The following is a 24,166-nucleotide window of genomic DNA, read 5'->3' on the forward strand; positions in this document are numbered from 1 at the left end:
GGCGCCACCCGGTTGCGCGGCGGCGGCGCACTCCTTGGCGTCATCGACTCTCTCAGAGGCATCCAACTCGTCGTCGCCACCTCGTCAGTGGCGTCGCTGCCGCTTAACTCCTCCACGACACGTCGTCGTCGGCTCGCGGTGCCCCGTCCCCATCAAGAGCTATTCGTTGCCGGCACCCGTAAGCAGCGTGTTCAGGGAGTTCCGCGACGCGGCGCCGTCTCCCGGAAGACGAGGACGGATTCGACGACGACTCTTTCCTTGCCGTCGATGATGGCGTGGCCGACAGCATCGATAGCATCATGGCCATACATCCATACATCAGAAGCCTCATGGTGCTCGGTCTTGGGTACATCTGGTACTCACTCGCAGTGAAAAATGCAGGAGTCGTCGTCGGTGCAGTATATTCTGCAGCAGTAGATGGCGGCGTCGGGCGACTACCGGCTGCTGCAGTCGGTGCGGAACGTGTACGCCATGGGCAAGGTGCGGATGGTGGCGTCCGAGTTAAATTTCGGTCATTTCGGTGACCCCCGATACGATATTAATTCGGCCGAAATTTTTGAATTTTTCAATTTTTTTCATGAATTTGGATAATATTTGTTCAAATTCAACTAAATTTTGTTCAAAATTTCGGAAATTTCGGACCGAAATTTCCGAAATTTCCGAAATTTCGGGATTTCGGTGACCCCCGATATGAACCTCCGAACCGATAGAGTGAACCCTGGCAGGGAGGCTTCGTCCTCTGGCAGATGGCGCCCGACATGTGGTACGTCGAGCTCCCCGTCGGCGGCAGCAAGGTGCACGTGGGATCCAACGAAGGTCTCATCTGGCACCACACACCGTGGCTCGGCGCCCACGCCGCCAAGGGCCCAGTGCGCCTGCTCCGCCGCGTGCCCGCGTCCTCCAGGTCCGAACATCTCACGTTCTCAACCTCACCCCCGGGACCGGTGGCGGCGAGGGCGGGGGAGGAGGGGAGAGGAAGGCGGTGGCTCGGAGGTGGAGTTCGGCGGTGGCGCGAGAGGTCGCCGCCTCGCCAAGGTCGCCGAGGTCGTCGCCGGCCTCGCTCGCCTGCAGGAAGAGAAGATGGATAGGGGAGAGGAAAGAAGAGAGGGAGAGAGAAGAAGAGATGTTCCCTCGACGAGGTTGGTGTTGCTGCCGAACTGGCATCCGCCAACGAGAAGCTCAAAAGCATGTTGACAAAATGAGCAAGTGCCCTGATTTCAAAGGGTTTCATCGCATAGCTGATGCAGAAATCCAGAAGCGTTTTCTCTGGTTTCATTAGTGTTGCCAGAAATACAGAATAAACAGCTCATAGTTTGAACAGCCCGGCACTGTGGGGTGTCAAACGATGGCATTATCATCTCAATTATAGTTTCTGCCCTTGTTTTGAAAATGGTTATAAGCGTTTCTCGTTTTTAAACTGACCAAAAAAAAAAAAAGATACATGCCATTGTGCAAGAAACAACAGGAAAAAGCGGCTCAATGCACACAAGTATATAGCAGAATTTTATATTTATAACATACACCAGTAGCAGAGCATACTACAACATAGCCTGCATTGTTGTATTTAGCTGTTCCACAAACCACAACCTTCTTACATGATAATATTAATGATACAAACACCTGATATCAAGTCAGTCTGTGAGCCTGATGCTCTAGTTCTAGATGTAGTAATTCAAGCACACGAAAGAGCTTAGTAGTAGTAAATGGAAGCAGCAGAACAGTCAGCAAATTCACTTGCCATTACACAACGCTTATACAACTTCAAGAATTCAGACAGGTCCTAAACAACACATGCACTGCCACACATCAAGTTCCTGCAGTAAAAAAAAAAAAGGTTACATCAGCCATTGCATAATTCATGCTCTAAACTTAAGGCTTTGTTTGAGAGAAGAGAAGATTGGAAGATTGAGAAGAAACGCAAAACAAGGTGAGCCATTACCATATGATTAATTCAGTATTAACTATTTTAAATTTCAAAAATGGATTCATATGATTTTTTAAAGCAACTTTCCTATAAAAACTTTTTACAAAAAATACACCATTTAGTAGTTCGAGAAGCGTGCGTTTAGAAAACGAAACAAACTTTCTTTCTTTCTGCTTGTGCCGAACGCAGTTTCATTCACAAAGTAGAAAAGTTCTTTTTAACTCCTATGATGCGCACTCATGTTTTCTAGGCACAACATTATAATAGCCAGCCCATGATTACAAGATCCAACCATGTAATTCTAAGCTTTTTTGAGGTGCGCTGTTACTTTAACGAGCAGCCGGTGCTTCGCCTTGTCTTCTTCCTCGCCATTGTCGTCTCCCCCCTTCTCCGAGGAGGCTCAAGGACCACCTTGATGGCAGTATCAAACAGGGCCTTGATGTTCTAGCATGGCCAACAACATTATCATATCTCAACATAAATGGTTCATTAAAGCAACAGTGTCCAACTTGAATTGCTACAGTATATAGCAAGGAACTCTTCAAACTATGACAGAACTAATCGATTGAATCCATTGTTTGCAGTTTTGTACCTGCTGTGTTTTTGAACTGCATTAAATGTAAGCCGCGTCGCCTATCTGCTTTCTAAGTTCTTCACCCTGAGCATAAACTTAAAACGGTCATCGAATTCGCCAATAAATGTGTTTTCATGTTGAACAGAAGATTCGGTAAATAAAAGAACAAACCTGTGCAGTCGTAATTGAGGAAGCAGCAGGATGGTCCGCAAGGTAAGATTTGTGGTCACGTAGATCTGAACAATTGCAACCAAGCACGGTTAGAACTTAAGAGCATTGAAACAAGCCTGCAAAAGAAAGTGGCACTGAGCTTTATTGAGTTAATGTTGCATCCGGTACAGACCTAACTTAGTCCCAACAAGAACAATTGGAGCATTCGGTGCGAACCGGCGAAGCTCCGGCATCCCCTGCATGATCAGAAACAGAAAAAGATAACATTAGCTCAGAATATTCCAGTGAAAATCATATGCACATAGTATATATCTGTAAAGAAGAAAAATGTGAAGAATATTGGTCAAAGGTGGTCGAAAAATGTCATTGTCACAAGGAAAGGTAAAGTTTTTGGTACAGTATCCGTGGTCACTATCCTCATGTTGTCAGATATTCAGACATTTTGAGTCCAAACTGAACTAAATGGAGTACTGGTACCTACTACCTCCGTCCCAAAATAAATGCAGCAATGAAAATCCGTGTCCAACGTTTGACCGTCCGTCTTATTTGAAAATTTTATGAAAAATTTAAAAAAAGTTAGTCACATCATCTAATAACAATAAAAATAGTAATCATAAAAAAAAAATTAAATAAAACGAATGGTCAAACGTTGGAGGTGAATAGTGCAAAATTGTACTTATACTGGGACGGTGGGACGGAGGGAGTACCTTCTTGAGAGCATTCTCATAGCTTGCTCTGCTGATCAATGAGAATGCCAGCACAAATATATCCGCTCCCCTGTAGCTCAGTAGCCTCAGTCTGCCTGTAATCCTCTTGTCCTGGATGAATCAACCAAAAGAACACAAGAGGTTCAGATATTGGACAGTTGCAGGGGTAAAAAAAGAAAATCTCAGCAGAAGAGAGTAGAGCAATGGAAGAATCGATTTTACCAGCAGTGTCCCATAATCCCAAGTTGACGATGTCCCCATCCACTGAAACATTAGCACTGAAGTTGTCGAACACGGTGGGGATGTAATCCTGCATAGCCAAGAAACAGCATCACAAACGCTACCAAGAAAAGCGCGCGCGCGCGCACACACACATACTCTCTGAACATTGCAAGACTAGCACCGTATATCTTTTTTCTCTCTCTGATTACAAACAAAGAGGAGCAAAAGAAGCAAAAAGCCACCATGGACAACAGCAAGAACAACGGCGAGAGAGAGAGAGAGAGAGGAGAACGTACGGTGGGGAACTTGTTGCTGGTGTAGCAGGTGAGCATGCAGGTCTTGCCGACGGTGATGCACTTGATGAACTTGGTGGCGCTGCTCATCTCTCCTACTACTACTACTACCTCCTCTCACCTTCACCACCAGCGAACAGAGACAAGCAGCTACAGTAGATTTGTCTTCTCCGAGAAGGCAAGCAAAGATAAAATGACTTGCAGAGTCACAAACAAAGGAGAAGGCACAAACAAGAGAAAACTCACCACGGTGTGGAATGCTGGCAACATGAATCATCCGCAGGTTACACCATGGTATTCAGGCAGCCGACCGCCTCTTCTGTCATAGGGCGAGGCACCAACAAGGCGGAATGGATGTCACCGGCGACGAACACACAAAGATTTGGGGGGGGGGGGGGGGGGCGGGGAGGGGATGGAGGCAGACTAAAGGTACCTTCCGGCGTGGTCAAGAACAACATGTGGAGCGAAGGAGCTCTGTGTAGGACAATGGAGCGACCGGCCGGAAATCAACATGGACATCGCCGTTGAACACCACGGCCCCCGGGCACTGAACGTCGCCACGGGATACGACCTCGTCCACCTCCGCCGGCTCGCAGCACCGCCCGAGGCCAGCTCCGGTGTGTTCAGGCAACTCTACCGGTTTATCCTCCATCGCCACCGGCGACGATGGGAGGGGAAAACCGAGGGAGAACACGGCGGCGATCTGTTCTTTTTTCCCCAACGGAGTGGGAGTTTTTTACCTGTGTGCCATTAAAAAAGATGACCCCTGCCTCCGTGCCACTAAAAAGTTCGAGCCTCCCAGAATGCCATCGTCGAACTTTTTTGCGCCCTACACACCCTTCCGTCGCTGTTCTGTTAGGGTTGAGCCGTTTGACAGCTCCGACATGTGGGCCCGGGTAGGAAAATTGTCCATCTTGCCCTTTCAGTCGCTGGCATAAGGGTTACCCGTTGACCGATGCGGTGAAGTCCGCTCTCTCTCTCTCTTCCTCCCACTCGATTCCCCTCTCTCCGCGGCCGGGAAACCCTAGCGGCGACGGATCCGGGGGCTTGGAGGAGCATGGGAGCGTGGATCTGACCGTGCATCGAGAGGAAGGGGGAGGACAGTGCGTCCAGAGGAAGGGGGAGGAGCAGTCATGGCGTGGAACGGCGCCGGCGGGTGCCCGGATTGGTTCCTGGACGGGTGAGTTCTTTGCTTCCCTCTTTGCTTTCCCTTTGTTTTCGCTGATTTCGCCCGGATTGCCTCCCATGATGCATTGATGCTTAGTGCCAAGCGCTTCCAATCCGTGTTAGGGTTTAATGATTGCGTGCTACTTGTTCATCTGTAGGATGGACCCGGACAGTAGCTTCAACTTAGAAATCCGGATTGTTGCTCGAAATTGTCGTGCGCGGTGGTTTTCTTTGAACCAAGTAGTGGATGCAGACCGCACTCAGTTCAGGGACCTGCTTGCTAATTTGGTCGAGAAGTATCCTCATGAATACGGTGACAAAGTCAGTTTGTTCTTTTTCTGCACTGAGACTAAATCTCACATCCCAGTTTGCAATGACCAAGATTTGGTTGAAATGTTTGCGAAACATAGGGCTATAAAAACATGTTTGTTGAATGTTGCGTATCATAGCCCAAGTAGTGAGCCTCCTGTGATTCCTGATTGGGATTGTTCTAACCAAAGCACTGTGAACCCAGTTCAACCCCCATTCACCCCTTCTATTGCATGTCCAAGCTTAGTTGAAGCAACAAGTGGCACACTCAATCAATCTGCTGAACACCAATCTGTTGAACCACATTGTGATGAAATTGAATACCTTTGTAACCAATGTATGAGCATGTGGGTGTTGATGATGAAGGTTTGTACATTGATATGGGTCCAAACCAGCCCCCTCCTCCTACTAATCCTCAGAACCAAGGTGGGACTGAAGAAAGGGAAGGTGAAAGTTCTGGTGATGATGATTGCAATGAGACTGACTGATTATGAATCATCTGATGAGGAAGTAGAAGACATAGATGATGAAATTAAAGACAAGGAGCCAGAAAATATGCCTGATGCTTTTTATGATAAGAATGACCCTCCTATGACAGTAGGAACTGTTTATTCTGATATGGATGCTTTTAAGATTGCTTTAGCTAGCCATGCTGTCAAACATGAGTTCAACTATGACATTGAGAAGAGTGATACAGGGAGATATAGGGTGAAATGCGCACAAAGGAGTGATGGCTGCAAGTGGAGACTTCATGCCTCAACTGGACATAATGGAAACACTGTGAAGGTGATGTAGTGCATTGTTTTCTTTGATTGCTCACAATTTTCATTGAACTCTGACATTGATGTGTTGCTTCTCTGGTTTGCAGGTGAAAAAAGTCCCCTTCCCTCATGAATGTCAGAGCACTAGGAGGCAAGGAATATGTGTTGGGGTCACTCAATTCTGGGTGTGCAGTCAGGTCATTGATTGGCTGAAGGAAGATGGAAATATTGGCCCAACAGAACTGCAGAGGAGGTTGAAGGAGCACCATAAAATTGTGGTGCCCTACAAGAGAGTGTACAAAGGTAAATATCTTGCCATGGATAAGATTTATGGGCCCTAGGACAAGAGTTTCAATAACCTGTATAGGCTTAAGGCTCAGTTAGAAGAATCCAGTCCTGGATCCTTTCTTGTTATTGACCATCACACCATAAACATGAAAATCAGATTTTGTAGACTATTCTTTGCACTGAGAGCATGTGTTGATGGTTTTCTTAGAGGCTGTAGACCATATCTTGCAGTAGATAGCACTTTCTTGACAAGCAGGTTTAGGGGACATTTGTGCATAGCTTGTGCAATAGATGGGCACAACTGGATGTATCCAGTAGCTGTTGGAGTGATTGAGTCAGAGACAAATGAGAATTGGATCTGGTTTATGGAGAGATTGAAGGAAGCAATAGGTACCCCAGATGGGCTGACATTTAGCACAGATTGTGGGCAGGCAATCATGAAGGGGGTTAGTGAAGTTTTTCCACGTGCTGAACATAGAGAATGTATGTACCACCTAGTTCAGAATTTTAAGAAGAGGTACAGTGGGAAGGTATTTGATGAACATTTATGGGCTTCTTCTTATTCATGGAGCCCATACATGTTTGAGAAGCACTATCAAGCAATGGCTGCCGCTAAACCAGAAGCAATGAAGTACTTGCAGGAAACTCACAAGAAGTTGTGGACCAGGAGCCAATACAGGACTGCATCAAAGGTGGATTATGTGACTAACAACCTGGCTGAATCATTCAATAACTGGATCAAGCTAGAGAAGGGAAAGCACTTGGATGACTTGTTGGACACTATAAGGCAGAAAATTTTGATAAAATGGAACCAAAGGAAGAAGGTAGCCAAGAAGTTCAATGAAAAAATTCTACCTCACATCTTGCAAAGGCTTAAGGAAGAGAGCTACAACTTGGATATTGAAGTGATCACAGCCTCTCCAGAAGGTGTGGCGGAACTGTGTGCAAAAGGCAGCAATGGCTCTGGGTTTAGGTATGTGGTCAGACTAAAAGATAGAACCTGTTCTTGTAGAGTTTGGCAGGGCTCAGGCATCCCATGCAAGCATGCCATAGCTTTCATTACATCTATTGCTGGTGAAAAGCTAGAAGACCATGTGGATGACTACTTCTCTGTCAATAGATTTAGAGCTGCATATGAGGGTTCCATCCCTAGCATACCAGACAAGAGCATGTGGCCCAAATCTACTCATGACTTCTTCATGCACCCTCCCTTGCTTAAGTCCACAGCTGGAGGTAGGCATAAGAACAGGATGAAGTCAGCACTTGAGGGAGGAAGCAGCAGCCAGAAGAAATCATCAAAAAAACATGAGTGCCCAATCTGCCATCTGTTAGGCCATCACCGGTACACATGTAAGAATGGCAACCCAGAAGATATAGCTGCAATGGAGGCAGAAAGGTATTATTTTCTGCCTAACTTATTTTGCATGTAAATGTACATCATCAATAACTTTGTTGACTGCAAACATTTGCTATGTAGGGGTCTACCAAAGAAGAGGTTGAAGAAAGCTCTACCATGTAACACTGAGACCAGTATAGTGTTGGCTAATCCCTCCCAGATGGTCTTCCCAGCCAATGAAGCAGTGGCCAATGCAACCCACAAAAAAAGGAAGACTTCTTCTTCATCTGGTGCCAACAAGAAGAAAAAGGGATCATCTACCATTACTACAACTACAACCACAACCACAACCTCAGAACCAATCAGTGTGTCCAACATGTTTGTTTTCTTTTTGCCACAAGTCTTCAACTCACAAGAACAAATAATCCATCCATGTCACCTAATGCATCATCATGCTTTTGTTTTAGCACAAGGTCTGCAACTGGTTCAAATGATCCAGTTCTACTGCAATGTGTGGCACCTTGCCCTGATGAGACCATTGAACAGGATACCCAGCCACTGCAGGTTGTGCTGCCACCCTAGATTTCACCAAGACAGAAGGTATGCATCACAAGGAAACTTACCCCAAGAAAGAAGCAAGTTGCAGCCACTCCATCAAGCCCAGACAGCCCTGCTAGAAATACCAGGAGCAGGAAGCTCCAGCTGCAGTAAAGCATTCTGAACATTCTGTGGGCTCTTTTGTTCTGTGATGGTGAAAAACTTATGTCATCTTTTGTTCTGTGATGTCAAACATCTTTTGTTCTGTACTTTTGGTCTGTAACATTGCAAACCACCACTTAAGTAGTTACTATGTAATGTCTGTTGCTAACATTTGGTGCTGTCATGTGATGAAACAACTAATTATGATATTTTCTTACATTCTAGGCAATTACACTATCATTGCAAATTCATTCATTGATTCATTGATTCATTCATTCATTCATACATCCATACATCCATACATCCATCCATGACTACTGAGCCAACTACTTCTTGAAAATAGCATACATAGCAAGAAAAATGCAAACATATACCAGCTTTTCAAGCCACTTAATCTGCTGCATCACCCTATTGTCCACTTGAGCATTGCCTCCAGTCAGTGTAGTAGGAAAAGCACCAGGTGGTGCCACTGCCTGTATGGGAACAGCATGCATTGAAGCAGGGGCATGAAGTGCATGCACTGCACTGTCCACCATCTCATCCTCCCACTGATAATACTGACATCCCCAATCTGAAAGCCAGACCATCAAAACATTGTGAGCAAAGAGCAAAAAAAAAAAACAACCAAAATACAAGATGTCAGCAAAGAATGAAGCACAAACTGCAAAATAAGGGCACTTGTGAAAGACACGGTTGTTATTCTTCACTGTTGTCGACATGAACCGGTTTGCAAGCACACCGCAGTTGGGGCAAAGCACCCGCTTCACCCTACCACCATAGCTACTGGATGCTTGGGACATGGCTACAGAAGAAGAGAGGTGAGAAGAAGATAAGAGAAGAAGAGAGGACAATGAGATGGAGATGGATTGGGAAGAGTTATATATAGAAGGAGAAGGGCCTTGCCTTTGGCGCCAACCAGCCCTGTCTTTGGCGCCAAAAAAAAAACGCCTGTGGGTGCCGTCCGAATGGCACACAAGGATACTAAAATGGCCTGTCCACCCTAAGGGCAAAATAGTCATTTCGCTGCGTTATTTGACACCGTTACGACCAAAAACGGACGGAAGGGTGTGTAGGGCGCGAAAAAGTTCGACGATGACATTCTGGGAGGCTCGAACTTTTTAGTGGCACAGAGGCAGGGGTCATCTTTTTTAATGGCACACAGGTAAAAACCTCACGGAGTGGAGTCCGGTCATTTGTGTGGTGTACAACGCAAAAGGATTAGATACGGGAGGCGGCTTTTCTGCACCTAGCGCGGATGCCGTCCGATCCTCCCCTAGATTCGTGCTGTATTTAGCGTCGGCCAGGAATACGGTGTTAGATTTGGCGCTATATGTTCTATACCGCGTTGTACACGGGTGGGGCTAATACGCGAACGTTCGCGGGCCGCGATCACACTCAGATCACAAATTCACTTTATCGTTTAGTATCATTACCTTATGTCTCTAACTCTCTATGCTTACGTGCTTAATTATCTGCACAATTTGCAAGCAACTGCATGCACGCATCTTGCGGCTAGAGATCAGAACTGGAGTAGCATGCATCCATGCATACCGCCACTTAATTAGCATGTACTCACAAACTTTAAACACGAATTCAAACTTTATACGTACAAACTTTTGATATGGAAACTTTATATATATATATACTTTTCACATGGAAACTTTATATATAAAAACTTTCGATATACAAAATTTATACACAGATGAATTTCAAAATGAAATTAAAATAAATTCAAAAAATAAAAACTATTAAATTTCAATTTGAGCCAAAACTAGGCCAAATATAAAGTAGTAGACTGGGTACACATTAAGAATTCCCATAAATCTTCATAGTCTTATGCGTGCATTGTGCAGCAAACAACAACAAAAATCACATACGTGATTAGTCCTAAAAATCGGTGATTAAAAAAATAAAAACTAATTACGTTTAGCTATACTACAAGGAAAGCGATTGCATGCATTCGAGGCTCCAGCTGTACGTACGCGTTAGCCTTTTCAGCCTTTGCATATCAACCTATCCGAGCTGATCGCGAATTAAAGTTAACGCGAACGTTCGCGTATTAGGTATTTCGGTTGTACACAGCATACACAATACGCCCGTAAAAGGATGTGTGGGGGTCCACATGTTGTACTATGTTTGGATGGGAGGAGTCGTATGTAGCAAACATTATCAAATTCTCATGTTGGAGATTAGCTGTAGCTCCTCTGATTTGATATTGATTGTCATGTTCAAATGTTTGATCTAGCATGTAGATGTAGGATGCCAAGATGACATGAATTTCTGTGCTGTAATGCATAATGACAATGGAACTGTTAAGAGCAAGTTTAATAGTATAGCCAACTACTAGCTCCAATTCATATATAGCCAATCTAATAACTCATTCATACAATAGTTACATACTACATTATTAATATCTGGTCCCACCTGTCATGTACACACTGCGTCTTGAAGTCTGTGCTATAGCTGGCTATAAATCTGTAGCCCGCTGCCCTTCTCTCTCCTTATTTATCTTCTTAAAATATGTTTGCAGCTCTGCTATTGTACATGCTCTAGGTGGCACATCTCGTTTCGAGGTGTGCTTCTGTACTCCTTAAAAAAGGTTGCACGGAAATCAAAGTTCATCAGTGGCTGAGATTAAAAGCGGGATTAACAGTGTAATTAATGAGGGGTATTTTCGTCCATAAAATTTGGAGTCCAGTCCAACTCCACCGTAACCACGACCGAGACGTCGATTCCTCCTCGGCAGTGCCACTCCTCACCACGCGCACCGTCCGCTTTTCACTCGCCTCGCCGCCTCCACTCCCTCTTCCTCGCCGCTGCTCCACCCTCGACTTCCTCTCGCAACGCGGGCTTCCCCACCCACGGTGAGCAGCGCCGCCCGGCTCCCTCCCCTCGCCATGCATGCTGCCTCTATGCCACAGCCCCCTCACCCTTCCGCCACCTTCCCCTGTCTTGCGGCGCCGCCGCCTAGACCTAGCACCCATGGATACGTGCGGCGCCGGGGAACCAGAGTAGACGGTCGGCTGGCACTGTTGTGGGGAACGGGTGATGCCGATGCTGATGGAGCACCGCCGCCTCACTCCATCTGGTCTGGTTAGCCCCGCCCCTGATGACCTCCGGCCGTCGCCACTATTTGCGCAACAAGATTCGCCTTGAGCGCAAGGAGCCGATGACTACAGTAACGTGGACGTCGAGCACGCCGCCGTGCCGGCAACAGTCAGGCGGCCCCAGCAACAGCTGTAGCAGCAGATTTTTCGGCGCCGTGATCTACCCCTCATCATCCAAGGCCAAGTCGCCATTCCAACTTATGCCTTTTGGCTTGTTTGATCTCTGTCTGCAATGGCCAGTTTGTAGCAAGTTTGATGTGATCATGTGAAATTGTGATGGTGGATATATTGGTGGTGAGCTATATAAATGAATGGGGGAAGGTAGAATGGCACGCAGATGCTTGTTTATGAGTATGTTCCTAACGAAAGCATCTGTACACATTTACATGACGATTCCTAATTGTGTTCTCATAACATTATTTCCATGGAAGAAGAGGACGGAGAGGTGGCACTGCTTGCAGGAGGAAGCCGGGCGGCGCTGGGGCCTGGAAGCGGCGAGGCGAGGGGAAGAAGAGGGCGGCGCTGTTTATCGGGCGGCGAGGTGAGGGAAGCGCGGGCAGTGCTTCCGCGGCTGAGGAGCGGTGCTGCCCGAGGAAAGAGCGTCACGTAACCGTCCTCGTGGTGGGGATCGCTTCAGAGTTAATCCTATGGACAAAAATACCCCTCGCTAATGAGGATTAAATGTTAATCCTGCTTTTAAGAGCAAGTTTAATAGTATAGCCAACTACTAGCTCCAATTCATCTATAGTCAATCTAATAGCTCATTCATACAATAGTTACATACTACACTATTAATACCTGGTCCTACCTGTCATACACACACTGCGTCTTAGAGTCCGTGCTACAGCTGGCTATAAATCTGTAACCCGCTGCCCTTCTCTCTCCTCATTTATCTTCTTAAAATATGTTTGCAGCTGGCTTATAGCCTGCTATTGTACCTGCTCTAATCTCAGCCACCGATGAGCTTTGATTTTCGTGCAGCTTTTTTTATTTATAGGAGCATAGAAGCACATCTCACACGTGCTCATAGTCACACCCAGACATCATCCAGGCCTTCGAACGGAATGTCCAGGATTCTGTGTACATTTCTTGGGCTAATTTTCACCTCTAGATTTTTGCCAACCATCACAATTTACTCTGCTTAGCAGCCATGTTGTGAATCTTCTGTCGAATCCGTCGATTTGCGGCAATCCCAGCAACCCGCCAAATCCAATGCTGGATACCAAATCTCTCCTCCTGATCAAACTTCCCAATTAGATCAGCAGTGTGCTTGGCTGAACTCCTGTTGGTTGCACCCCACGCCTTTGACCCCGTTGGTCCGTGTCCAGTGTAGTCTTGATGACCTTCTCCTTACTGGACATCCCCGGCCAAGAAGCTGGTCCCTGAGAGCGATTCATCGTCGAAGCAGTTTTGGCCGTCCGAAATAGCACCGCCGAATGGCTGTGAAAGAGGAATATAAAACACCAAATGAATGTTATAGAAAAAACGGGAAACTATTTTATTTTAATCCCTCGAGGGGATATCCCCTGCTTCTTTACATGTCTCACATATGAAAAAATTTAAAAACAATTGAGAAAGTGTATTAACATGTGATATAACACTCCACAAACATACTAGTTCAAATTCAACTTCTACATCTCGTAACGAAAAAAAACAAATTAAACCGCAGCTAATTAACGTATATTCAGAGTCAAATTTGTTTTTCTCATTGCGAGATGTAGAAGTTGAATTTTTACTTGCATGTTTGTGGAGTAATATATCCCATGTTAATACATATTCTCAAATTTTTTCAAAATTTTTCATAACAATTTGAGTGACATACAAATAACAAGGGGATATCGCCTCGAGGGATCAAAATCCACTTCCAGAAAAAAAAACACCAACTGACTAAACGGGCCAAAGATGAGGGGATCGAAAAAAATGGATGCACATATGCAGAGTGTTTTAGGGGGGGGGTGACCGCGGGTCGCCGGGGAAAGACAGTGTCGCTGCGGCGTGTGGCTGTGTGGGGTGTGAGACAGTGGGGTCGGTCGGAGGGGAAAGATGGTCTGACCTGGTGGCTCTCCCCGGATGGCGGCGTGACCACGGATGGCGGCGTGACCAACCTAGCCGGAGTTCACCTGCCGGAGCCGGGGGGGGGGGGGGGTAAAAGAGCAGTGGTGCGGCACCTGGCGGCGTGTCGGCGGCCAACCTCGCCGGAGTTCGCCTGCCGGAGTCGGGGGTGGAAGTGCCGTAGCGGCGTCGCCTGGCAGTGTATCGCCGACCAACCTCGCCGGAGTTCACCTGCTGGAGCTGGGGTGGAAGAGCAGCGGCGGCGTTTGTGCTATGGTAGATTTGGAGACAGAGGCATGGGAAAAAGGTTCGATATGTATCCACAAAATGAGTGTAGGATATGAGCGATGGACCGTAAAAAAGGTTGGGTCGTATAAAAGAGCTGCTCCCCCTATACACACTGCCAGTGGGCCACTATGTATTTCGTGCGACCTCCAGAAAATGGGAAATACAAAGCTGCATAATCGATATACTTGGTGTACGTGGGGTAGTGCTATGAGCTCAATGGGCTGCACATGGTGGGCCGGTTCAGTGGCTCACAAGTCAAGGCCCAATCAAGCCAACCAGAGCAATACAAAGGCAGCAGCAGCAGGATATCGAGAGGCATCGAACAGATTCATTTGGCCAAGGCGGCGAACGGCGGCGGCGGCGACCTGGAGGCTGGCTGGCCTCTTTGTCGATCTCTCCTCTATCTCCCTTCTTCTCTACTAGTCTAGAAGCTACTAGAACCTTCTAGCCCTTATATCCTTCCATCTTCCACCTCAAAACCACTCCACTATTGTAACAGACTTGGTTGTTCCCTGTGTTGGATTTGGCACTGCTATTTCTGAAATTACATTGTTGAGTGGGTCTCTAACAATTTGGTACCAGAGCCACCAACCCCTCCCAAATTCATCAAGCAAGCATCCATGGAAAGTGAGGATAAGTTGGATTTGATTTTGAGGCGGATGGAGGAGTTCAAACGGAGGCGGGTGGAGGCAGATCAGAGAAGAAGAGCTGAATACCAGTCTCTCAAGGCGGCGTTAGAATCGTGGATGCCTGAAATCCAGAAGAATGCTGAAGACCTGCAGTTTTTGGTTGGGGACGAGCAGTCCAAGGTGACGCCCACCGCCTGTTCGACGGAGTGCCCCAATGGCAGCAGCCCGAGCACAACAGCGAGATTCATCTACGACGACGAGGGAACTACTCCGACTGTTTTCTTGGAGCATGAGGATGGTGAGGGCAAGGATCACATGCCCTTCATTGTCATCAAGGACCTTCCCGAGTTCACGCCCACCATGTGTTCGATGATATGTTCTAGCTCCGACACCAAGCCTGATCTCATTGTGCCTGCTGTGGTTACTTGTGCCACCTCTGTGGAGTCATCATTGGAGATAGTAGTTACTGGCAGCACCACCAACGACACCCACATCGACACTCCTGATAGTTCCAAGGCGATGCCTGCCAACTGTTCGACTGTTGGCCTTGATGTCAAGGGTGGCGCAGACCACACCAAATTCACATGCCAGACCATGATGGGTGTGCCTGAGGGCGTTCTAGTATCTAATGCATCATCCAAAGTCTTCTCGCCATGGTTGATGGTTGAAACGGATCTTATCCCATTGCTGCCCACTGGGTGTTCGATGAAATGTCCCAAAGACAAGAAGCTGCTAATGGGGAATGCTAAGAGAAATTCATGGCCAGCTCGTTGGTTGGGTCGAGTGATTAGAGGATGGAAGTTGCAGCCTGTGCCTTGGCTAGGATCCAAATTATATTGGGAAGGAATACCATTGATGCCCCCATGGTCACCACCGGCTCGAGTAAGCTTCTTGGCATGGGAGCCCTTTGATGTTGGAGTTCTAGTTATTGGGATAGTGATTTTAAGACATGAGCTGGCTAAGTTGAAACCGTGGCCTCCACCAAACCAAACCAATATCAGAAATATTATGGTCCAGCTTCAGCGATGCAAGTATCGGAAAATTAGAGTGGAAATGAGTTTAGATGCTTGGAAGGAGCTGTGGAATTTGGCAAGTCATGAAAGCTGCACATTCAATGGAACTTCTAGCTTGCAGAACTATATCAGTTGGCTGAAACAAAATGTATGTGGGCCTTTGAATCGAGGTGACTACAAGGACTTGCTTGACATAATTTTGCTTATACAACTACCAATTGGAGCATACTGTTGGTCTTATTTATCCTAGAGCTTTGGTAATTTTGGTTACTGTCAACATGAATAAGTTTGGACGGAATGATATTGGGTGCATTGAACAAAATAGACATACAATTGCTAGAGAAACAAAAGCATGTGTCATGTTGGAGCTGGGTATTGGAAGGGTGTTGCACATCCTAAATATTTTAGAGACTGCTACTGGATATGGGTCTGTGAGGAATTTGTTTGAGGTGTCAAGGAATACTAGGCAATGGTGTACTTTATGGAGGAAAGTTGGCCTATCACTGTTGAGTCCCTGCCCTTATGTTTGGATGAATGGCTGAGTGGCAAACACACAAGTAAGTTTAGTTGGCATCATTGTTGGACTTTACAAGATAACATTGAGATGAAAAAATTATTGCAAGAGGCAAGCAAGATCAGCAGTTATGTTGCTTCTATACCCAAGAAGAATTCACCTATTCCGAAATATTCAGCTTGTACACAAGTTCATATCCGATCCAAGGCAATCATTGGTAAATCTGAAATAAAAGATCTAGTGAACCCTGAACTTTGGACTTTTGCACAACTTGACAACAAGAAGATCATGAAGGATTGTTCAGTCTGGCAACTCTTCAAACATCTTAATTCATCAGGGTTGATAGTTAAGATTTCATTGATCATGACATGGGACCCTGGGGGTCTGTGTTCCTCAAGTTCAAAGCTATATCAAAACAAACCACATTTCAGCAAGCTGAAAAATGAAGGGGGGCATTTATGAAGCTTTTGGGACAGTAAAAAGAAATATTGAGAAATCAAGGTGGAGGTTTAAAATTTCAGTAGTTTACTTGTCATCGACTTGGGGACAAGTCGAATTTCAAGGAGAGGAGATTGTTATGAGCTCAATGGGCTGCACATGGTGGGCCGGTTCAGTGGCTCACAAGTCAAGGCCCAATCAAGCCAACCAGAGCAATACAAAGGCAGCATCAGCAGGATATCGAGAGGCATCGAACAGATTCATTTGGCCAAGGCGGCGAATGGCGGCGGCGGCGACCTGGAGGCTGGCTGGCCTCTTTGTCGATCTCTCCTCTATCTCCCTTCTTCTCTACTAGTCTAGAAGCTACTAGAACCTTCTAGCCCTTGTATCTTTCCATCTTCCACCTCAAAACCACTCCACTATTGTAACAGACTTGGTTGTTCCCTGTGTTGGATTTGGCACTGCTATTTCTGAAATTACATTGTTGAGTGGGTCTCTAACAGGTGGGTGTCCAAATCTTAAAGCAATCCTGTGGTGGCTAGCTTACGTGCTGCTGCACCTAGGCGCTAAAATGACTTTCCTAGTGAGGATGAGGAAGAAGAGAGAGGGAAGAAGGGAGGTGAGGCTGACATGTGGGGCTCACGTGGGCCCACCATTTTTAATTATTTTTGTGTAGCTGACACGTGGGGCCACGGTTTTTATTATTTTTTCAAGATCGAATTGCCACGTAAGCGCCACGTCAAATGCCACGTGGGACGAAGAACAAGTCAAACCAACCATGTTAGCACCATATCAGACAAAACCGCCTTCTAAACTGCCGAGGGACCTCGTTTGCACTGGTTTTAACCGTTCGGGGACTGATTGTATCTAGTTTTTGGGTTCAAGAACGAAAATCGGATTCAGTGTAAAGTTAAGGGACCTCTAATGAGCTTATTACTTTCAATGGTTCATATGCAATGCACATATATAGGAAGATTATGGACTTGTTTGGTTCGTGCCCTGAGCTTCTAGCCTGAGAAATTCGCATGCCTGAGAGGCACAGGAAAAGTTGATGAGAATGCCTGGTCAGGCAGCCTAACATTTTACTTGTTTGGTTCTGCACAGCTGCCTGAGAGGAAAGAAACACTATTAGCAAGTTCATGAACAAACTAATTGCATATATCAAGGAGGAAAAAAAAAGCAGAGAACGCACAAGGAAAAAAATTCCCCAAATCCATCTACTATATGTCTTTCTTTAGACATATCAATCACATAATTAGATAAGATATACAGATCAATCGCATAAGTAAAGAATGGGGCAGGAGAAGAGAATACAAGGACAGAAATTCCCAAATCCAAGCATTCATCAAATCGCTGGGTACATCGGCGACGGCCGCTGCTTTGTGCGGAAGATGGGTGGCGACCACACAGTAGCTTGTGTGACGCTGCGCCGGATTTGATGACGACAGCGGCGGCAAAGACGGGGCTTCGAGCGAAGAACGCGGCGATGGCAAGGTTTCCGCGTGTCCGCGACAACAACGGCATCAGAGGTTGTGATTTCGCGTGACGATGGTGGCGGCGGTGGCGGAGGCAAGGTCGTGCGCGACGACGACGACAACGGGAGCTGGGGTTCTGCGCAACGACAACGACAGCGGCAGCAAATAGCGATGGCTTTATGCTAGATGAAAGGAGATAATCCTCATTCGCTGCTACGCCTGAAGCTCAGGCGACTCAGGCTAATCACGAGACAGCATAAATCCGATCAGGCAAGGGCAACGAACCTTCAGGGTGGCAACTGGCAACCAAACAACACCTAAATTATGCTAGGCTAGTGTCAGGCCAAGTCCTCTTCTTAAGGTAGCAACCAAGCAGCCCCTATATACCTAGGCCGGATCCAAACTTCCAACTTTTTCCATCACATCAACCTGTCATACACACACAACTTTTCAGTCATATCGTACCAATTTCAACCCAAACTTCCAACTTTTGAAGGAACTAAACACATCCCTAAATGATGATCTGCGTGTATTAGGAAGGACACATTATTGGTAATATAATAGCACTGGCATGCATAATTGGATCGTTCTATTAGAGTTAAATTAGATTTGTATAGTATAAATATCGTTTGTATCTGTATATGAATCTTATTTAAGAGTTTGTTTTTGTTGTAATCTCTAATCCCCCCCCCACGTTGGGTTGTGAGCCGTCTCATAATTCTCTACATGGTATCGGATACCGGTTTCCTTCTCCTACCTTCCAGAATCTCACCGCAATTTTTTCGCCGCACCCTCGCTGCTCTCCACACCGCGTCGCGTTCTGTCCACATCGCATTGTGCCACGCTCCCCCGCCTCCTCGCTGCGTCGCGCTCCCACGCCACGCCCTCGCGCGCCCCGGCGCCGCGTCGCGCCTCTCTCGCCCCGTCGTGACCACGCTGCCTCTCCGCCATGTCCACCGAATCCTCTTCTTCCTCTACAACCTCGGGAACGATGGCATCTACATCCTCCGGCTCCTCTTCAACCTCTGCTGCCAACGTCGGAGATTCTACCGGCGTGATTTTCGCCAACCCGTATGCCACAGTCAATGTCAAGACCCACGTACCCATAACCCTGGAGCTCAAGAACCCTAATTTCAACAAGTGGAAGACGTTCTTCACTTCTATGTGTGGCAAGTTTGGTCTTCTTCCTCACATCGACGGCACCGCCCCTTCTCGACCCGACGATTCGGCTTGGGCTCAAGCTGATTGTTGCGTTAGAGGTTTGCTCTTCGGCTTCATCTCAGATTCAATCCTCAACATCGTCATGGAACCCGACCAAACAGCTCGCGATCTCTGGCTCGTCATCGATGATCTCTTTCAAGCAAACAAAGAACCTCACGCCATCTACCTCAGCCATGAGTTCCACTCGATGACGCAGGGTGATTTGTCAATCGCCGACTACCGCCAGAAGGTGAAGACTGCTGCTGATGCCCTCCGTGACGTCGGCCACCCTGTCTCTGAGTCACAAATTGTTCTCAACCTGCTGAGTACACTTCTTTTTGGGAATTTCTGTCACTCGATCTGCAGATGGTTTATTTATTTCTCAGCGACAGTATGCTGTTGACTTATTATGGCGAGCCGGTATGTCGGTGTGTCATCCAACTTCAACCCCAGTTGATGCTCAATGTAAACTGTCTGCTACAGATGGAGCTCCCGTTTCTGATCCTACGGAGTACATGAGTCTAGCTGGTGCTCTTCAGTATCTTACTCTCACGCGGCTTGAGATAGCTTATGCAGTTCAGCAGGTATGCTTGTTTATGCATGATCCTCGTGAGCCTCATCTTGCTCTTGTTAAAAGGATTTTGCGTTACATCAAGGGTACTCTACACACTGGTCTTCACATCGGCGCTACACCCGTTGACTCTCTGACCGCTTATTCTGATGCTGACTGGGCGGGTTGTCCTGATTCTCGTCATTCCACATCAGGATATTGTGTTTTCCTGGGTGACAACTTGATCTCATGGTCTTCTAAGCGTCAGACCATTGTCTCTCACTCTACTGCTGAAGCTGAGTATCGTGTTGTCGCACATGCTGTTGCCAAATGTTGCTGGCTTCGACAACTTCTTGAACTACATATTCCTCTTGCTTCGGCTAACTGTCGTTTATTGCGACAATGTTAATGCTTTCTATATGACTGCTAATCCAGTTCATCATCGTCGAATGAAGCATATTGAGATTGATATTCATTTTGTTCGAGAGAAGGTTGCTTTGGGACAAGTTCGTATTTTACATGTTCCGTCCTCCAATCAGTTTGCTGATATCATGACCAAAGGCTTGCCAGTTCAGTTACTCACTAAGTTTAGGTCCAGTCTTTGCGTTCGTGATACATCTCCCGCTTCGTCTGCGGGGCGAGTATTAGAGTTAGATTATATTTGTATAGTATAAATATCATTTATATTTGTACATGACTCTTATTTAAGAGTTTGTTGTAATCTTTATTGTATTGGATATATAAATACAGTCGCCCCATAACCATGTTGGGTTGTGAGGCGTCTCATAATTCTCTACACGCTCCTTGCAAGCTTACTATCTTCGAGTAATACTTGAAATTGCAAATGGCATCTTGCATCATCTCACTAGCTTAGAAGGCCTAATTGAATCAGCCTTTAGGTAAGACGTTCGATCGAGAGGCAGTGACACACACCAAAGCCTCTGTTTGGAACAAGGGAATAAAATCGAATTTTCGCCACCAAAATTCCTCCATCACAAACATGACTAAATTTGTGAGTGCTGATTTCTGAGAAAACATGTGGTAACATTCTTAATAGATTATTCGTGAACACGAGGATTTGAAATAACAAGCAATATACTCCCTCCTTCCCTAAATATTTGACGCCGTTGACTTTTTTAAACATGTTTGACCGTTCGTCTTATTAAAAACTTTTGTGAAATATGTAAAACTATATGTATACATAAAAGTATATTTAACAATAAATCAAATGATAGGAAAAGAATTGATAATTACTTAAATTTTTGAATAAGACGAATGGTTAAACATATTTAAAAAAATCAACGGCGTCAAACATTTTGGGATGGAGGGAGTACTAAAGAGAACTTTTCGAAAATATATCTTTAGAGGCATGGAGCAAGTAATACACGGCAATAATCTATTAATCTGGTGATAGGCAGAAAAGAACACGATCTCACACTCACAGGCTCACAGCGTGTTCATGAGCCAAGAAAATTTATGACCATGCAGGAAACTCAGGTTTTGCACCTTCCAGGAAACAGTGTAGGAATGATGGCTTTGCCTTGTTTAGGCCCTATTTGTTTAGGCTTAGGTTTATTGGCTTAGGGGCTGTTTGGTTGATGGCCATAAGTTACCACACTTTGCCACACTTGAGGTTAAACAAGTTTGACCATGTGAGGTGAGTGTTTGGTTAGCTCCCACAAATGTGGTAAGATTCCTCTTTTGTAATCTAGGTCCCACATGTAAGTGACTCTAAAAAGTGTGGCATGGTTTCATTTTGGTGGCTAGAGTGTGGCTTGGATTTTGATGGCCTCAGCTTTAGCAAATTTAGCTAAGAAAGTATGGTAAGTCTAGATAATGTTAGTATGTGAACCAAACAGCCCCTTAGACTTTTAAGTCAGCTTATTGGCTTATATGATTTATAAGCCGGTGGATTAATGTCTTAAGTTTAATGGTGGAGTCATGCATCTACCTCACATAAGCCAAAAAAGTTTTTCCAACCTACCTTTTGGCTTAATAGTGTTAGAGTGGCTTATGGCTTCAAAAAAGCCAAACGAAAAAGCCGCTTGTTTGTTTAGACTTAGACTTTTTGGCTTACTAGAAGTTGTGTACGTGCAAGGCACGTATAAAACATAAATTACATTTAAAAATTAGGAAGTGTAATAAAATGTCGGAACCAGTGCATAATCATATTTTATGAACATTCTTGCTCTTTATCAACTATTGAATTGAAAAGATTGTTAATTACATAAATATATAACTGAAAGCAAAAAAAAATGTCTATTGAGTTCAACTTCTGTCATTTCAGTCCAGCAGTATAAGGGAAGGTACGCGGCGAACGATTTATAATCCTTCTTCTCACCTTGTACCAGTGATTGAAAAGGGGCACACCTGGTGCGGCGAGGGAATTTAAGACGGGGAACTCATGATCCTAACATATTCACCCGCAATAAATTTTCACTAAATATTCTTTTGAGTTATCTTAAAAACAAAATTATTGTTTGTTCTTTTTATGCCTCTACCCTGCAACGGTCATTCGTTAAGATCATCTGAAAATTGGATGAGCTGAACAGTCAAGCTGCTTGAGCATGACACAGACATACAACTCCAAGGTACTACAACAGGGAATTGGACTAATCATACTGGAAGGCTCAGTGCTCGTCAGAAATATTATGACCAATCTGAGTTTTTTTTCATTTATTGAACCTTTTAATTTTTAATTTTAAAAATGAACCTTCCCAAAACTTACTTTCAAATATGAACCTTTCTGCCACGCTAAGTGCCGGTGACGTGACAATATTGTTTTGCCAAACCAAGCGACGCGGGGTGGAGATGAGGACCGAGTCGCGCCGTCGCGCGTGGTGGAGAGGCGTAGTCAGGCGAGTGTAGTTGGCGGGTGGTTGCGGCGCCGCACGACACCCGGTCGCATAGTCCTAGGTAGCCATGCGTGCGTACTCGCAATCCGAAAATCACTCAACTCAGGAGTAGTGATTATCACGGAATTTGGGAGGGAGGGAGGAAGGTATTTGTACCTGCATCACTGAAAGGAGATCCATTCTGAAGCTTTTCTTAGGGTTTAGGCCTCCCAACAATCACCATCGCTGGGGCTCCCTTGTGGCAGGATTCCATCCCATCTCGCTTGGATTAGATTGCTGCCCTCCCTCCACAAGGCAAGACGACATTCTCGCAGAGACGGGGGCATGGGTGTTGAGCGAGGGGGAGGGGGAGGGGGAGGGGAGGGGCAGCGTGGTAGACGACAGAGGCCAATCCGGAGTCATGGTCGCACAGTCGTGAAGGAATCCGGCGAGCCGACATCGACGACGATATGGGTGAGACAGTGGGTCTGGCGGAAGGGCAGACCACCCTGGTGCCGTCGGGGGCAATCCCGGGCGGGGCTCCGACGGAAGGGGGGAACCACCTCGGCGGGGCTCCGGCGGGGGCAACGGTGGAGTGCCACGGCGGTGGAAGAAGGGGGACGACCTTGGCTCCGCCTCCGGCAAATGGGGAATCCATGGCTCCAGCGGCGGCGGCAGTACATGCGAGGAGGAGGGAGGAGGAGCGACTCGCGTTGGCGGGGGCAGCTGTGGAGTGAGACGGCGGCAGCAGTACACGCGAGGGGGAGGAGCGAGGAAGAGCGGCGCGTGGTGGCGGAAATAGCACACGCGAGGAGGAGGAGCGCGAGTCGCGCGTGGTCATCGCGCGCGAATTGTGTGGTCTTCGGCGCGGTCATCGCGCGTGGTCTTCGGCTCTTTGCGCGTGGAGATGAGGAGGATATGCGGATGGACGGTACGGATCAGGAAATATGCGGATGAACGATAGGGATCGATCCGGGTGATTTCACCAGTAGAATTGGAGGGGGGCAACTCCTCCTTTTTATATTAGTATAGATATATAGATATAGATATAGATATAGATATAGATATAGATAAGTTGGCTTATAAGCCTAATCAAAGAAGGCCTTAAGCGAAATCGGGACATATGCGCGTGCCACGTCGGATTGGAACAGTGCGCGGGGTGGTATTTTTTTCTAAAAAGCCCTCCATTTTTCTGTAATTACATATGAGCCCCTCACAGACAGTGTTTAGATAGGAAAAATCGCGGATAGGGACCTATATGTAAAATGATAAAAGTATAGGGTTTTTTCCTAAAAATAACGCCCCTAACTATACCTGGCCAAATGGGCCGTGCCAAGCCGGGCCGGCCCGAGCACGGTAGTACTGTAGCCGGCCCAGGCCCGGCACGGCACGCCAGCTTGTGGGCCGTGCCGGCACGGCCCGTTATCCCGTGCCGTGTTTGGGCCGATGCCTCAGCCCGTGGGCTGGCACGGCACGGCACGTTTACTGTAGCGTGCCGGCACGGCACGGCCCACCGGCCCATTTATTTTTCCTACGATTTTCTAATTTTTCCCATATATTTCTCATATTTTTTATTTTTTTCCACATTTTATCCTATTTGTACCATATATTTTAT

General features: G+C 46.3%; 1 protein-coding gene and 1 pseudogene across 1 annotated transcript; one reads left to right on the forward strand and one right to left on the reverse strand.

The window, feature by feature from the left end:
- Positions 1 to 1,635: 1,635 nt before the first annotated feature.
- Positions 1,636 to 4,588, reverse strand: LOC9268411 (rac-like GTP-binding protein 2; annotated as a pseudogene).
- Positions 4,589 to 18,958: 14,370 nt separating this feature from the next.
- On the forward strand, positions 18,959 to 20,170 carry LOC136355370 (uncharacterized). Its single transcript, XM_066307886.1, has 3 exons — positions 18,959 to 19,493; positions 19,651 to 19,751; positions 20,153 to 20,170. Exons 1-3 carry the CDS (start codon positions 18,959 to 18,961, stop codon positions 20,168 to 20,170), a joined length of 654 nt encoding a protein of 217 aa, XP_066163983.1.
- Positions 20,171 to 24,166: the final 3,996 nt, after the last annotated feature.

Source organism: Oryza sativa, chromosome 1 (assembly GCF_034140825.1).
Source record: "Oryza sativa Japonica Group chromosome 1, ASM3414082v1".
NCBI classification, from domain to species: domain Eukaryota; kingdom Viridiplantae; phylum Streptophyta; class Magnoliopsida; order Poales; family Poaceae; genus Oryza; species Oryza sativa.